Source organism: Zootoca vivipara, chromosome 8 (genome assembly GCF_965207765.1).
Source record: "Zootoca vivipara chromosome 8, rZooViv2.hap1.1, whole genome shotgun sequence".
In the NCBI taxonomy this organism is placed as follows: domain Eukaryota; kingdom Metazoa; phylum Chordata; class Lepidosauria; order Squamata; family Lacertidae; genus Zootoca; species Zootoca vivipara.
The window spans coordinates 43,604,735-43,621,961 of NC_142591.1; the positions used below are offsets into that span (position 1 = coordinate 43,604,735).

At 40.1% G+C, this 17,227-nt stretch overlaps 1 protein-coding gene across 3 annotated transcripts in view; it reads right to left on the reverse strand.

The window, feature by feature from the left end:
• The window catches only part of NPC1 (NPC intracellular cholesterol transporter 1), a 44,986-nt gene that overhangs the window by 24,105 nt on the left and 3,654 nt on the right, over positions 1-17,227 (reverse strand). For 2 of the 3 annotated variants that reach the window (XM_035125434.3, XM_088676281.1), the window contains exons 2-8: positions 10,416-10,538; positions 9,815-9,921; positions 8,576-8,751; positions 7,378-7,545; positions 6,370-6,619; positions 2,948-3,024; positions 1,196-1,566 (exon numbers count right to left, since the gene is read on the reverse strand). In XM_035125434.3, the coding sequence (XP_034981325.3) occupies positions 1,196-1,566; positions 2,948-3,024; positions 6,370-6,619; positions 7,378-7,545; positions 8,576-8,751; positions 9,815-9,921; positions 10,416-10,538 (1,272 nt within the window). Of the gene's footprint in view, positions 1-1,195; positions 1,567-2,947; positions 3,025-6,369; positions 6,620-7,377; positions 8,009-8,575; positions 8,752-9,814; positions 9,922-10,415; positions 10,539-17,227 lie in introns of all 3 variants that reach the window. The other variant, XM_088676282.1, reaches the window with a different exon arrangement.

Here is a 17,227-nt window from a genome sequence, read left to right on the forward strand (position 1 = left end):
GTGGCTCAAACTGTACAGTCTAAAGGAGATTAGATGACTAAAATACAGGGTTCATAGTACTGCTTAGAATGTATGGTTTTATTTTATTTTATTATGCATTTATGCTGTAAGCTACCCAGAGCATTGATTTACAGTGGAAGAGTAGGATATAAATACAGAATTCTACATTCTACATACAGCAATTCTACAATAGGCCAGTTCAGACATAACTCTAAGCCTGGAGTTCCCAAGCATAGCACCCTCAGACACCCACTAAGATAGGCTCTCTGCCACTCCTAATAATTGTGGTTTTGGGGGCTTATTTTGGTTGCTTTGCTTGGGTGGTTCCCAGCTTTGGGGGGGGGTCTTTTTGTGTTGTTTTTGGGTGGTGTAAAAGTTTTGCTTGTGGGGGAGCGGTACTGAACATTGAGAGCTCCTCTGTGAAATGGGTGCTTTGTAGTACACCCTCTGCACTTTAGATTTCCAAATGTCCCCCTAGGCCTAATAGGTTGGGGATGCTTGCTCTAAACCACAGTTTGTATTACAAGAACAAGCTGCAGTGAGCCTTAGGCTTGTAAACTCCCACCTCTCTCCCTGGCAAAGGCTGCAAGTTAGAATTTGAAAGCTTTTCTTTCTATTTCAGATTAACCACTACATGCAGTGTCATCCAGAATTTGACAAACTGAGGTTAAGAGTAACTATGATTAGTTGAGAAACAAGCAAACTTCAAAACCAGAATTTTTGAAGCTAGCTTGTTTCAACTTACCATAGTAAAGAGTAACCATAGTTGAGGCTTCAGATGAAAAGGAGTTAAGAGCATGCGAGTCTGGTGGGAGACTTAATTCACTTCGAGTACTAAACCATGGTTACATCTGAACCAGTGTCATTATGTGCCTCAAGGTTTCTTAGTGCAGTCATAGTCAAGGTGGACACAGCTATTTGGAACCGCTAAGCCATAACTACAAGTAGCAGTACCAGATTCAATTCTTGAATAGTACACAATTCTGATTGTACTATGCTGGCAGACACCTATCCTTGAAATGGTAGAGGTTTCAAGGGCTTATACAGGGCTTAAGTATCTGAACAGAGGCTTCCCTGAAATTCTTGGTAACTGCCAATCAAAGGCATCCTCCCCACCCAAACCCCTTTGTATTTCAGTTTTCCAACTTGCACCCTTGCATCCACTGAGCATGCAAAGGGCTGCCATCTGTATTACCTGATGCAAGATATCTTTAGTTAGTGGAGGCCCGAAAGGAATATCTGCTCCTGATGGATATGGAGAATAGATTTCTGGCTTGGCATTTGGAGCTTGGATAATAAGTTGTTCAGTACGGAAGAAAGGCCCAAAGTGAGTATCAAAATATTCCTTCTCTTTGCGAGCTTCACTGTTTGGGGATGACCAGAGGTCTATAGGATTTGTTGTTACTTTGACAAACATCAGGCCTGAGGAGCACATGGCAATAAAAGCCAGGGAAAAGAGCACAACAGGTCTTGGGTTTCGAACACAGAAAGCCCCCCATGATGTGAATGTGACTCTTAACACATTCTCAAATCTTTCACCCAGCCTTTCACACCAGGTAGATTCTCCTGCAAGAACAAGAACACATCCAGAGTAAATAAGATATCAATTTCCAACACGACCCATATACCTAACCAACAATTACTATTAATTAGGGCTTCCCGTTTTTTCTGTTTAATTTAGGAAGAGGAACAAAATTGTAGAAAATGAAAGAGAACTATGACATTATTAAGCTTGACTCCATATAAAATAGGGCATAATTCAGCCACTGAATGCAGAAATCAGGAAGTACACCAGCATAATGTGTGTGGAAGTACTGTGAAGAAGAGTTGTATGTAGTTCAAGATATTTATTTTAAAAACTAATAATTCATATTATTAAGTTCCTTTTTTATTACTGAAAGCAAGAGAGAGAGAGAGAGAGAGAGAGAGAGAGAGAGAGAGAGAGAGAGTAAAATGGCGTGCAAGGAAAAATTCAGGACATATTGTTTTACAATAAACCCAGCATGTAATTTAATATCTTATAACCAACGTTCTTAAAGAGGAAAACACACAGTAATAATAATAATAATAATAATAATAATAATAATAATAATAATAATTTATTATTTATACCCCGCCCATCTGGCCGGGTTCCCCCAGCCACTCTGGGCGGCTTCCAACAAAACATTAAAATACAGAGATCCATCAAACATTAAAAGCTTCCCTAAACAGGGCTGCCTTAAGATGCCTTCTAAAGGTCTGGTAATTGTTGTTCTCTTTGACCTTTGGTGGGAGGGCGTTCCACAGGGTGGGTGCCACTACCGAGAAGGCCCTCTGCCTGGTTCCCTGTAACTTAGCTTCTCATAGCGAGGGAACCGCCAGAAGGCCCTCGGCACTGGACCTCAGTGTCCGGGCAGAACGATGGGGGAGGAGACGCTCCTTCAGGTATACTGGACCAAGGCCGTTTAGGGCTTTAAAGGTCAGCACCAACACTTTGAATTGTGCTCGGAAATGTACTGGGAGCCAATGTAGGTCTTTCAGGACCGGTGCTATGTGGTCTCGGCGGCCGCTCCCAGTCACCAGTCTAGCTGCCGCATTCTGGGTTAGCTGTAGTTTCCGGGTCACCTTCAAAGGTAGCCCCACGCAGAGCGCATTGCAGTAGTCCAAGCGGGAGATAACTAGAGCGTGCACCACTCTGGCGAGACAGTCCGCATCAGGTAGGGTCTCAGCCTGCGTACCAGATGGAGCTGATAAACAGCTGCCCTGGACACAGAATTGACCTGCGCCTCCATGGACAGCTGTGAGTCCAAAATGACTCCCAGGCTGCGCAACTGGTCCTTCAGGGGCACAGTTACCCCATTCAGGACCAGGGAGTCCTCCACACCTGCCCGCCTCCTGTCCCCCACAAACAGTACTTCTGTCTTGTCAGGATTCAATCTCATTACTATCATTACTTTCTAGAACTTACCAGTATTCTGGCGTAAGTTAACAGAATAGGCAATGTTGCTGTCAATAGGTGTGTATTCAGAAACAAAGTGTCTCTTCCTGTAAAAGAGATGAGCATGAACAAGAGAACTCAGGATATGATTCTCAGTTCTGTTTTATTTAATACTGTGATTCAAGACAAACTAGGTTACAGCTTACAAAGAAAATACAATATAAAAAAATTCCTTCAGTAGCACCTTAAAGACCAACTAAGTTTATATTTTGGTATGAGCTTTCGTGTGCATGCACACTTCTTCAGATACCAAAGAAAATACAGAAATTGTTATTATAGAATTTTTGTTCCCAAGATACACGATATACAGGTACTTGCGCTGAACCACTCTGTGGTGGCTAAGGTTTGTGTATAGTGCTTAGGGAAAATCCATCACTGGCCATTTCTGTGGCAGGTAACTGCATTGCCATATTTGACATTAATTGCTGTTCTTCAACATAGTGCCATTCTCTCTCTCACTGGATCATTGCAGAGTCACAGCACTCTCTTTGCTTCAAGTTAGGGAATATTTATTCGGAAACCTCAAAATCATTATGTAGCAGTAAGTGTTCTAGTAATCAGGTGACCTACATGATTCATCAGAATCTACTCGCAAAAATCTTCCTGGACTGTACCTTTCAAGGGAAAGTGTTGTAGGTTCAACATTTTAATTTTAATAGTGCTGTCTGGAGTGGTAAAATCTCCTTCAATAAGTATTTATTTATCAGGCACCTCATGCAATGAGCCTAATGACATTATAATATAATAGCATATTGGGAGAAAGCGAGACTATACATTTCTCCCTGAAACAAATGCTAGGGTTCTTGAGAGTATTCAAGTGATCCTTATCCAAAGCAGTAAAGTCAGGAAAAGCCATATTATTTAATTGTGTCGAATAAAATCTTACCTGAATGTACCACTTGTGGCTGCAGGTGAGGATCACTTGAATGCTCTCAACACCACTAGCATGTGCGTAGATATTCAGTCTAGTCTTCTCCCCAACCTGCTATTTATCTTGCTACTCAATCACATAACAATCCCCACTATCTCTTCCCTAAAAAAGTTAGAATCCAGGAAAACTTTACCAGTTTATTCTGTTGAATACCACTTAATTCTGCCCTATACAGTGGTACCTCGAGTTTCAAATGTTTCCATTGACGAACATTTCGGAACTCGAACGCTGAAAACCCAGAAGTAAATGCTTCCGTTTTCGAATGCGCCTTGGAATTTGAACGGCTTCTGCTGAGGTACCACTGTATTTTTCTCAATTTTCTCTGTAAATTTGCAGACCGCCCTTTGCACCTCGGTTTTCGAACATGTCGGAAGTCAAACGGTCTTCCGGAACAGATTACGTTCAAAAACTGAGGTTCCACTGTAGCTGTCTTACACATACCTCCTAAACTTTTCAGGTCTGTGAAGAATCCAAGTTTACAAAGCCATCAACACAGTGCAGGCACTAAGACATATACAGTGGTACCTTGGTTTACAACCATAAATCCGGTTACAGGTAGGTAGCCGTGTTGGTCTGGATCGAAGTAAAATAAAAAAAATTCCTTCAGTAGCACCTTAAAGACCAACTAAGTTTTTATTTTGGTATGAGCTTTCGTGTGCATGCACACTTCTTCAGATACAGTGAAAAATGTATCTGAAGAAGTGTGCATGCACACGAAAGCTCATACCAAAATAAAAACTTAGTTGGTCTTTAAGGTGCTACTGAAGGAATTTTTTTTAACCATAAATCCGTTCCGGAGGTCCGGTTGTAAACCAAAACAGGTTGTAACCCAAGGCGCACTTTCACCAATGGGGCCTCCCCCCCAAAAATTGGTTCGCAATAAAAAAAGGGTTGTAACAACAACAAAAAGGGGCACGCACTTCCGGGTTTGATGTGGTTGTAATCCAAAACAGTTGCATCCAAGGTACCACTGTACATTTTATGAACCTGAAGCACTTACTACATTTGGCCATTTTCACATATCACATTAAACCATGGTTTAATTGAAATAACTATGTACTTTGCTACTCCCCTGCTCCCCTCTTCAATGTGCCAAGCAAGAAACATTACATATGAACAAGCCTTGGCTTATTGCCACAGTGTGATGAGAAACAAGCCACAAGGCATTGCTTTGCACATAATGGAAAAAGTCAGCCTCTGGTTTCTTTGTTGTCACTGATGCACTGAAGGAAAGAGCTAAGTGCATGTTCACTTTAAAGTAAACCATAGTTTATTTTAAACTATGCCTTAAGATGACATGCAAACTAGGTCACAGAATCATCATCTTTGTGCATGCTGATATTAATCACCTCTTCTAACAACAGAATTATTATCGCCTTCTATTGTCCTACATCTTCCTGTTATTCTCCTTGATAAGCATCTTGTAAAACAAGCGCACCAAGCTTTTTTTACCACCTTCTAGTTGGGAAGCACTACAATCACAATCACTTTGTTTTAGAGCACAATGTTTGGTTTCAACACATTCTAAGCAGTTATCTCCCTCACCAGCTAATCTATTATAGGTTCCTAGTGATCTCATTTGAATTCCCAAAAACACTTCCTCTTTCTCAGCAAAACTGAACTACTGAATCAGAGTTTGCACAGACTAGAGTGGCCAGAGGCTTCCGTGTGGTACAATTTCATACAAGCAGTTTCATTGAACCAAGCTACAATGGTGCAATTGTCGGGCACAGACAAGGGTTCTATGAGACCATTTGTAAACAAACAAAAATTAATTTGAGAGATAAATACATTGTGGGGTTTTTTTATTTTCTCCCTTTCCTGTTTCTTTAAAACTGAGCAATCAGGGAGGGTGAATCCCATGACTATGAACAGCTCATAGGGCAGTTGTTTACTCTGACAGATTTTCTGCTTGCTCTGTGGTTTCAGAGATAAAAACGATGCAGCTGAAGATACACAGTGCAGCAACCATACTGAGCAGCACCCAAGATTTATTATGTCAACACCAGGTGCAAAAGAAATCTCAAGGTAAGCCAGCTAAGCCTGACATATTACAAGCACTCTCCTCACCTTGCCATGCCACCAAGTCTGTCAATGTGTACAGTACTCAGTGTAGGTGTAAAAATGTATAAATATACAGGTATGATATATTTGTCCTGGATAGTTCCTTAAAGCACAGAGAATGCTAGTGGCTGTTCAGTTAACTGCGCACTAAGCAAAAACAAAACATTATTGAAGTATGGGGATGTTCTAAATGCTGTCTATGTGCAAGCTGTTCATTGTCAAACAACATGGCTTCACTCTCTACAGCAGATTTAACTGGGGGCGGGGGGCTGCAGGATAAAAGAAAAAGTTAAAGCCCCACTGGATTCTACCCTTAGTAAATAGTGGGATTATTTAACAGTTTATGAACAACTCCAACACTTAATTTTCAATGTTGTTTAAAAAGGGAGCTATTTACCTGTAACACCAAACTCCAAAAACTGCTGCAAAAAACACAAGCAAAAATCCTGTGTAGGAGATCCACATGATGACATACATGGCATCCAAACCAAGCAAAAGCCAAGGTACAGGAGGTGGAGGGGGTTGTGGTTTGGGACCACAGACAATAGAGCAATCCTGACAACTGCAAGGCCCAGTGACATCATCCATGGACTCATTACAGCCTTTGGTGGCATTGTTCATAGGAGTCATCCCATGGATAGAAACATCTAACAAGAGAAAAATTAACACACTAAAAAAATACTCAAAGATACTACAATTGTAGATATAATCCATAACAAATGAAAACCAACGTAAACAGATAATGGTTTCCGTTTGGCAACTTCAACTTTTGACATTGCCAACCCATTAGAATTTTTTTTGTTCACTACTGTAAGCAAGTTTACCATTTGATCCAAGGCCCACAGAAGTCAAATCTTCCAGGATTTAAAAAGCATTCAAAATTGCCACATGTTACAGATGTATTTATTGCATTTAACCCACCCCACCTTCTGCCCAAAGGAGCCCAGGGCAGCAAACAACAAATGATAAAACATATTTCAAAGAATTGCAATGCAGATGCACTCTGGAAAAGATATCAACTTAAAAGGCTGATTGGAAGAAGGTGGTCTTCGGTAGATGCAGAAAAAGACAACAGTGACAGTTCCTATCTAATATTTCCTCTACACATGCTCACAGAAAAAAACATTGTTAGGAAGATAAGCCACAGACAGTGACCTCACAGCATCTCCTCCCCTTTGTAAGTATATATCAGCACTCATTTAAACTGCAGTGCATTACAGCCTTACATTTGTATGTATGTATGAAATTATATGCGCATACACCTAAAGCTATAGTCTTATTAGCCCAGTAGTTAATCCTGTGTCGCCTAGGGGGATTGTCCAAATTCAGTATGTATTTGTGGCTCAAGGAAGTTCAAGACACTTGCTACTAATAGTCAATAAGGAAAAGTTTATTTGTTTCCTACCTGAAAATATTGGAATCATGTTGAAAGGAGTCTGACCATTATCCTTGCTGAACATGTACTGAATCCAGTTGGTTGCATTGCATTCCCTAACATCTTTTCCACACAATAGTCCCAGCGCTTTAACATTGCTTGATGGTGCTTCCACATCTTTACATGCATTATACATAGCTAGAAGTATCATTTCAATAAAGAAAAAGACAATGCTGATAATACAGTAAGGATACAAATAAGAATTTACTAAACTGGCTCAGCATCTGAAATAAAGCAATTCTGAATTTATAACAGAGGAAATACTTGAAGACAAAAGGTTTTGATACAGTCCAAGATTATTCTAGGCTTCACAAATCTTCTCACTAGCTCACCAATGGATTCTCCGCATAGTTTTCCACTAATTGCAAAGCATGCAGGAAGGATCTCTTGTCCTTTGCACTAGCCTTTACGGAAGACAAGAGTGCCATTTCTGCCTCTGAAAAGGTGATGGCAAGATAACTCAACCCCAGTGCTGTGAGAGGATCTGGGGCAAACAGCAGCAGCAGCAGCAGCAGCAGCAGCAGCAGCAGCAGCAGCAGCAGCAGCAGCAGCAGCAGCAGCAGCAGCAGCAAAGGAATCAGTCTTCTGCTTGCTGTGGAAACTGAAAAGTACAAGGAGGATGTGACAATTTGGTTGCAAAGGTAGCTGGGTGTGTTCAAGCCCAGCAGTTGCCTCAAACAGGAAAGGAGGAAATTGCTCTATTGCCTAGGTGACTAAGGTACACTCCTCTGATTTTACGAGCTCCAGGAACCTTGTGGGAGCCCAGGAGGAGGGCATCAACATGCACCAGTGGAAGTTTGCCAATAAAACTGGACAGGGCAGATGAGAAATACTACCCTGGTACTTTATGGGGCACTGGAGAACAAAAAGAGTTGCCAGATTCAATATTTTTGGGGGGAAATGAACTGTAAGATTATACAGTAGTCTCCTGAATTAGCCTTGCAAATAGGATTAATGCTGGATCCCATTTTTCTAACTTCAATGGCACATATACCCACAGCTCTCTTCCTTCCCACTCACTCAATCCTCTCTTTTCCATACTACTCAACTTCTGACTTGCAGATGAACCACACAGTTCATTTACACACGAGAATACAGGCAAATAACTGTTTTTATGCAATCTTCTAAGAACAAAAATAAATGATACACAACTATTTTATTGCCTTACCATTAGCAAATTTTTCTCCAATGTAATACTCCAGTTCAACAACGTTGGTTTTCTTCTCTTTTGTAACTGGATCAATATATGAAGTTGTATTTGTTACATTGAGAAATTCAGACTGATGAGGACTGCAGGTTAGTTCGCAGAACAGGTTTACTAAATTATAAAAACATGATGGGCACCTGAAGAGAGAGTAATTATTAAGCATTTATTCATTAATCCAGTATGTGCACACAAAATGCAGGAGTTTTCATAAAGTAACTTTTGTCTTCAAGAACAACAAACAGTTCTTATGGTCCAGATATCAAAGCTTAAATGAATAATGCACTCCTGAAATGTGTAGTTCTAAGAATGATCAGCAAGCGCTACAGCAATATTTAGTACAGAAAAGTTCACAGCATTTCATCTGGATGAAAGAAATGAAACTACAGTACGTAAGCAGCACAGTAGTGAAATCAAATGAGACATACAGTCCAATCTGACGCATGCATGCTCAGGGGTCAGTTCTACTATAGGAATACACCAATATAAGAATGTATAGGCTTGCAGCCCAAGATTCAGAAGCCGCCATTTACAGTGGTACCTTGGGTTACGTTACCTTCAGGTAATGTAATTTCGAGTTATGAATGTGGCAAACCTAGAAGTGTATACTTCCGGGTTTTGCCGCACGTGCATGCGTAGAAGCGCTCTGCGCACGTGCACAGAAGCGCTCTATCGTGCCGCATGTGTGCACAGAAGCTGTGCCTCCGGATACGGACTTTTCGGGGTACCGTAAGTACGGACCCCCGGGACAAATTAAGTTCGTATCCGGAGGGTCCACTGTATTTAAATTTTAGTATTGTTGCCCCAATAAAAATTGAAGAAAATATGAACTATAAACAAATATGAAGAAAGCATCACAGAGACTCTTCAGATAGTTCTCTTTTATTGGAAAGAGGTCTGGAAATATTGTTAAGCTTAAAATGCTTAATAATTATATACATTTATTTGACCAACCTTTCCAGAAAGTTGTCTACTAAAATGCATCTCTCTGGTAGCATTCCACTATCAGAGAATGAGCAGAACAACCTCTGGAGCACTTGTTGGGTGAAGACACATTGTAATAAAGGAATTTGTAGATATATTTTTCCCCCATTATATTTCCTAGACAAGTAAATGTCTACCATATTTTCTCTAGTTTATTGAGAAGCAGGAGCAGGGGGGCAAATACCACAAGCAACAACCAGACAAGTGGCTCCCACATACCTGGAAAGAAACTGCAGCGGGAGCTCCAAGTTGTTTTTCAAAGTCTGAAGTTGTTGTACATCACAACAAAGGCTAACATTCTCATAGAAAAAACCTGGGCATAGTTCCTTAAGAGAAAATCAAACATATATATAAATATTTAAAATTCAATTATGATAAAGTAGCCTGTGATTTTTTTCTTCTACTGCAAGGTCACAAACTCAACTTTAGAAACTGCCCTGGAAAATATCTCACTGTTTTCAACAGTTACTTACTAACAGGCTCAGAATTACTGTAATAGTGAAATTAGTAATTACTATTTCATACTTCCTTAGTATAACATTACAGAAGAGGAGACTGGTAGATTTGATATGACCTTAATCCTTATAGAGTAGACATTCAAGGCAAGAAATGCATATACCAACTACAGAGGCTAAGTGGAATAAACAAAACATAGTCCATAATTCAGTTACCATGTTGCCTTACTCATACCAATATTAGCATTAGGATTAAATTTCCTTATGCTACAACTGAGTTTAGGAAAAAATATGCTTAGTTCTTCTTTCCCATCCCCATTAAAGTTCTTATTTTCCAGTAAAATGGTAATTCACTAGAAACTTACCTGTACCAAATCATAGCCATCTTTCGGTAGTGGCAGTGGTGGGCCGTTATATTCACAATTGTACCTTTTATCTCCAGAAGCAACTTCACACTGGCCATACCAGATACACGAGTCTGAAAATACCTACAGAGGAAGAATAATGAATGTTAACCATGTTGACCATAGATTTCACACTTGCAAGAAGCATGCTAAAAGTGTCCCAACAGAGGCTGCTCATCAGACTACCATTTTAAATATACCCACAAACTACAGGCATTTCAGTTTATCAACAGGCTGGGCTTTCCCAGATCCCAACACAATGCTTTTCAAGTGACATCATCTCAGAACCACCTTCAACATGCTGGAGATTTCTCTTACAGTAACACAGGCTCAAAGCCCTGTGTAGAACTAGTGATCCCATTTTGTGGATCTTGGTCAATTTTTGCACACACAAATTCCCTAAGAACAGTTGTAATCACTAAGGGCATTTAGTTGGCCACTGTGCAATGCTGGACTAGGTGAATCTTTGATCTGATATTACAGTCAAATAACAGATGTCAAATATTCAGCAAATATGCATAAATGGTAAGGAGTAATTATCCGTTTCAGAGAAAGGTTCTTAGGATGCAAATCACTTTTAAATCAGGTTGAAATAAAGGCACATCTAGTCCAGCATCCTGTTCTCACAGTGGCCAACCAGATGCCTATGAGGTCGGAAAGCAGGACCTGAGCCCAAGTCCCCACATCCTGCATTTTGAGGCATACTGCCTCTGAAAGTGAAGGTAAAACATATCCATAATGGTCAGCAGTCATTGATATCCTTATTCTCCATGAATTTGTCCAATCCTCTTTTAAAGCCATCCAAGTTGATGGGCTTCATTACTTCCTATTGGCAGCCTTCACTTCCAATGAAATAAATTATGAATACAGTTATTTGATAGCAAACACTAGAAAAAGAGAGGGCTAAGAAACCATTTTCTAACATTTATATGATTTACATAGGATACTCTGGGACAAGAGCACAGAGCTACATGGGAGGAAGGCTTTTAGAATTGTGTTTGATTACACAAAAGCATTCAGGCCAAAAATACTCCTTGATTTCTTCAATCCCAGAGACCATAATATACAGACCTCCACACTTCTATTCCCAGACCACCCCCCTCACTGGCTCTGCTTCACACCCAGTGTTTTCCTGCTAGCTGGAATGTGCCCTTGGACTGGTAACGCCTCTTGCTTTAAAGTGTGTGTATGTAAATGTATATAAAGTAGCATAATATACATAGGTAAGTTTTACATTTGGTGCTCTGTCCACTTTTGTTCTGGCCCAGAAAGAAATGTGGCCCTTGGGCTGAAAAAAGGCTCCTCATTAGTAGACTAAAGGACTCAAATCAAGTAAACCTTTACAAAGCAAGCTCAGTCAGCAACTTCTTTGAACTGGTAATTAATGATGAAAGTGTGATCATTCCTGTTTTCCCTCATCAACTTGCAAATGGATTCCCTTTTTTAAAATATCAGTCTTATGAGAATGATGTGTACATACAGGTTGTTGTGTACATTTCATCTGTGATGAAAGGTTTACAGTACAGAAAATTCACTAAACTTGCATGAGACAGGCAGGGAGAGAGAAATCTGCAAGGCAAAGACTTCTGATGCCTCACATGCATCATGTGACAGTCTAGTGACAACACTTCATCCACAGGGCTGAAAGGAAATGTGCTGTCATCGGCATCTTTCTCCTATTTCATCAAGAGAGTGGTGTTGTCTTCCACCAAACTAGAAACAACAGCTAGAATAATCTAGCCACACTGTATAAAGTTTAGAGGGCTTATAAAGTACCAAGTCCCTAGTTGAAATATTATCAGCCATTGGGAACCTTATTCAAGCCACTTTTCCTTCAGCTCCAGCTCCTTTCCATCCCCCCAATCTGCAAAAGAAGAATATTAATGCTGATCTACTTTATAGGATTTTTGCAGAATATTGGAAGTACTTGTTCTTGAAATGTTACGTTAGTACTAAATATTGTTAGCAGACTTTGCTATTAGTTATCTAAAGTGCTTTCTTTCTGGGGGGACGCAGGGGTGTGCATACCCCTAAACAGTTTGTGAATCTAAGTTTGGCCTCATTGAGGGGCAGTATTTCAATATGAGCAGGAAAATGAGAGTACCCCTAAACTTTTTTTAAAAAAAAAGAAAAAAGCACTGGTTATCTTACTGATGCAATACATATAATAGGGGTTTTTATAATAGTTATTTTCAAACAATTTTCTATTTTCTGTTTGAATTTGAATTTGCAGGGTTCTCATGCATTGTATCTTAAAGAATAATACTTTTAATAATCTTAATGGAGTAAAAGCTTAACTGAGTTTTTTGTCATTAATACTTTGAAATTTATAAATTTCTGGAAGCTTTTTTCATCTATAGAGGGATCTACACATACGATGTTAAAGATTAGATTCCACATTTGTTTTTGGAAAGACTTCCAACAGTTTTGTTATGTGTAATGTACTTGGTTTACAAGGACAGATTCCCAGATTTCTGTTTAGCCTTGACTTTGTTCCCTTACAAATATGAACTTTTGGAACTACGGTACATTTTGTAGAATTATGTCTGTTCTCAATTGCTTACTGACTATGCATCAATAGGGATATGCACAGCACATGAAGTTAATTTATATTTTATGTATTTATTATAATTATTTGTTTATAAACCTTACTTAGTTATAAAATGGAACAAGACACTGTACAATATAAAAATGGAATACTACAATCGTAACAGTAAAAACATCAATGAAAACTGCTTCCAGGACAGCTTTTTCAGTAGTAGCTGCACTGCCACGTCCCTTAAGAAAGCAAGCACCACTCCCTTACACATGCCCTGAATCTACTTTGGTATGTGGTTCATTGTTGCAGAACTAGCCTTAAGCAGTAGGTGAGTGTAGCTGCCCTAGGCTACACTCTGGATCAGCTGGTTGCTAGGAAATGTTTTGACTTAGCACAGGCATCCCCAAACTGCGGCCCTCCAGATGTTTTGGCCTACAACTCCCATGATCCCTAGCTAACAGGACCAGTGGTTGGGGAAGTTGGGAATTGTAGTCCAAAACATCTGGAGGGCCGAAGTTTGGGGATGTCTGACTTAGCAGCATGGAAAGCTCAGGTTCTGCTCCTCATGTCATGTCTTCAAACAAACTGGCCAGGTGTGGAAAGAGGGAGACAATTCTTTTTTGGCTGTTGATGTCAAAGCACTCAAGCCTATATATTCAAACCATCTTGTAATCTTCAATACCACAATTCTTAAAGGAGAATATGGCTTTTCTGTGTCCCCCAAATTCAGCATATTACCTTCTGATTAGCACCTCTCCCATCCAGGTCAGATAAGTGGGTCAGGATAAGATGGTGAACAGACTTACAGGTGTTGGTTATATAATTAGACAAATGCCATTACAAAGGTCATGTCACTTAGGAAGTATTCAAATCCTACCCATTCAAAGGAACATTATTATTTATTACTATACCGAAGGCATCTGATGCTTATAGGCATGTAACAATTCATCATAATTAAATTATATCTTTTTAAAACAAAACAAAACAAAACAAAGCACATAAAATTGTAATCTGTCATCTCTTCCCTCCTCAAACTGAACATGTATTGTATAAGAAACATGTACACAAAGGACTCTCATGTATACCAGAAAAACACCAGCTTCTTTTTATAAATCATTTGCCTTTTTGACAAGAATTGAGGCACTATCGTTTAGGACTACAATGTTTCTCTTTGCAAGTACAGCACTGTATTCTTGGAAACGTTTCAGCTGCTGCAGACTTGAATTAATGTTAAATTCAAAAACATTATTCATCTCATATTTGTTGCCATGATTTAACTATCACCCTATGAAACACTGATATTTATCTAAACCCATTTGAACCAAATGCAAAAATGCCTACGCTCAATTTTGGAGATTACATCTATGGATACTATCTGCTTCATTATTAGTAATACCAAGATCCATGCATGAAAACTAGGTAAGATTTCCCCCCCTAAATTCCATTCACATACATCTATTTTTAATGGTTTACATCAAGAGAAACTGCCACAAATTACTGTGCACATCTGTTAGATTGGGGACACATAAAATTCATAGGAATGCTACCAATGTGAAGCCTTTTTAGTTCTCAATTGCAGCTTTCCTTCTTGAGTTATGTTCTCCTATCAAAACATGGTGAAACGCAGGATGCCAGAAATGCACCCATTCATACATTTGGGCTACAAACAAATTCCACCAGAAATATTCATGTGTAATGTTAAACTAATCCAACTCTGCTTAGCATGTTGAAGAATCATAGCTCAACCACTCTCCTTAATTCTAAAAATTTGTGTGTGCGTGTACTAATAAGTATCATTAATAAGTTATCTCAGACCATTCAGAAGGGCAACAATTCAAATGCAACGTCTGATGACTATTAAGTGGTTAAATTATTGAATGAAATAAGGTAAGATGGCCTGCCAACTTTTCTTCCTAACCAGGCCCTTCTTTAATGAGATTGTCACTGTGAATGTTAGAGACATTCCACTACCCCATGCCTCTATTTTTATAAATTTCCTGAAATTTCTTCCTCACCACCATCTCCTTTCACACCTAACTTCTAACCTCTTGGCTTACCTGAATTATAAATTCTTCAAAATGAAGTATTGGTCTGCAAGTATCCCCCCCCCATGCCAGATCTCCTCGCATCTCACATCCACTCCCAGCTCCTACTCTGTCCCATTGCACAGCCATGCTGTCATTTTCCAACTGACCCTCTCTGCCCACACTCATTCTCATTCCACCCAACATTCCATTTAAAACTTTCTCATAATAGGTTTGTATTGAGCATATGAAGTGAAAAGCCTTAGGAAATACCATTGACTAACATACGGTACTGTAGTTTCAAAAAGGCCTTTTTGTGACCAAACTACAAACATATTGCACAACTCACAGCACATACTAGACATTCCTCTTAACCTAACACCACAAACCGTTTCCCAAAATACACAATATAAATGAAGATTCCCCCCCCCAAAAAAACACCATAACAAAATCTATAGAATAAAAAGCACCATCAGCACACCAAAGTCTCATGCCAATCATTCAAAATAAACAATTTCTCATCCTTTCTACCCAAAATTCAGCATGGACCATCCTTTTTTACACTGCCAAGTTTCCAACCGTCTATTGAAGCTTTTTCTAACTATAAACCATAGAATATTCGAACACACCAAACAGCTACTTCAGACATCACACCATACCAACACCTAGTTTTGATTCTCCCTCATTGCACAGAAAGACCAAGTGATGGTTGTTGTTCTGTAATTTATCCATGCAGACATCATACCATACCATAGTTAAGATTCCTTAAATACGATTTCACACGATGTGTACACTAAACTAGTCTCTTGATACCAGCTTAATGCATAAGTTTAAATTTTGAATTTATGCAAAACCATTCAATTTTTACCAAAAGAAGATGGCTCATGAAATGGAATTTACCTACACAGGGGTTACCTAAATTAAAGTTACCAGATTTTTTTTTCAAAGAATCCTGGAACACTCTTTTTTTTGGAAAAGAGAAAAAAAGTTATTTAATTTTTAAAAAAAAGTTATTTAAAAATAAATAATAATATCTTCTCTTCTGTGGTCTCCTCTGTCGCGCAGCCTTCCTCTGGGCCCCGGCCTGTTCTCTTGGAGCGCTACCCGCCATGGAGTAGGCTTGGCTCAGGTCGGGCCTGGGCTTGGCCACATGTCCTTGCCCTCCCAGTGCTCTCCTACCTCTCCTCCTCAGCAGCAGCGCGGCAAGGTCGGGGCTTCCCTCTTTTTTCTCCCTCCTCTTTCTCTTTCTTCCTTCTCCTCTCCTCCTTCTCCCTGCATCAGCTCCGGGGTTTTCCTGGCCCCAGAGCGCCACTGGGCAGTCAGCTGGGTGGCCGGGCACTTTCACTCCAGCTCAATTTGGGTCCCGGGGGAGGGGGGTCAGCAGCAGTCTCAGCAGCTCAGCGCCAGCAGAGTAGCGCAGTTGGCTCTGGCTGCCTTCAGGAGCTGCTTGCTGCTGTGGCGCCTGTCATTTTGCCTCACCGGAAGTCCTCATATGATGTGTCTTGTGCGTCACACATCAAGCCAGGAGTGAGAGTGTCCGGCCACCCAGCCAACTGCCCAGTAGAGCTCTGGGGCCAGGAAAACCCCGGAGCCGATGCAGGGAAATAGAGGAGAGGAGAAGGATTTATTCCTTACTAATATATCTACAACATTTTCCGGGGACATAAAATGAAATCCGGGGACATTCCGGGGATGGATTTTGTCCAGGGTCAGATTTGTAAATCTGGGGACTGTCCCTGGGAAATGGGGACGTCTGGTAACCGTAACCTAAATTAAAATGTCATACATTTTAGTGCTCACACAGAAGTGCAAAGTGCCACTGCAGGAACCCTTGAATGTTAAAGCACCCTTTCAGCGCACATATTTCAATAGTCCTCTAATTTTAGGATACAGTGACACAGCAGCTTCCCACACATCTACTTGATAGCATTCCTTTCCTAAGTCATAATCCTATGGCCATATACCCGTCCCACCTCCCAACAGTGGTAGAATATTACACCAACCAAAAGCACCATACATTAAACTTACTCCCACTAAACTCAACAGAAACTCCACTCCCTCCTCCCCACTCCACACACCACCTAGCTAAAGAGAGAACTGTGTATGCTGTCTTGAGCAACTTAAAGGAAAGGTGGATTTAAATGTAATAAATACATAGATAAGGTGGTAGAATTGACTACACCACTTCAGAATGCCGTTCAAAGCTACCA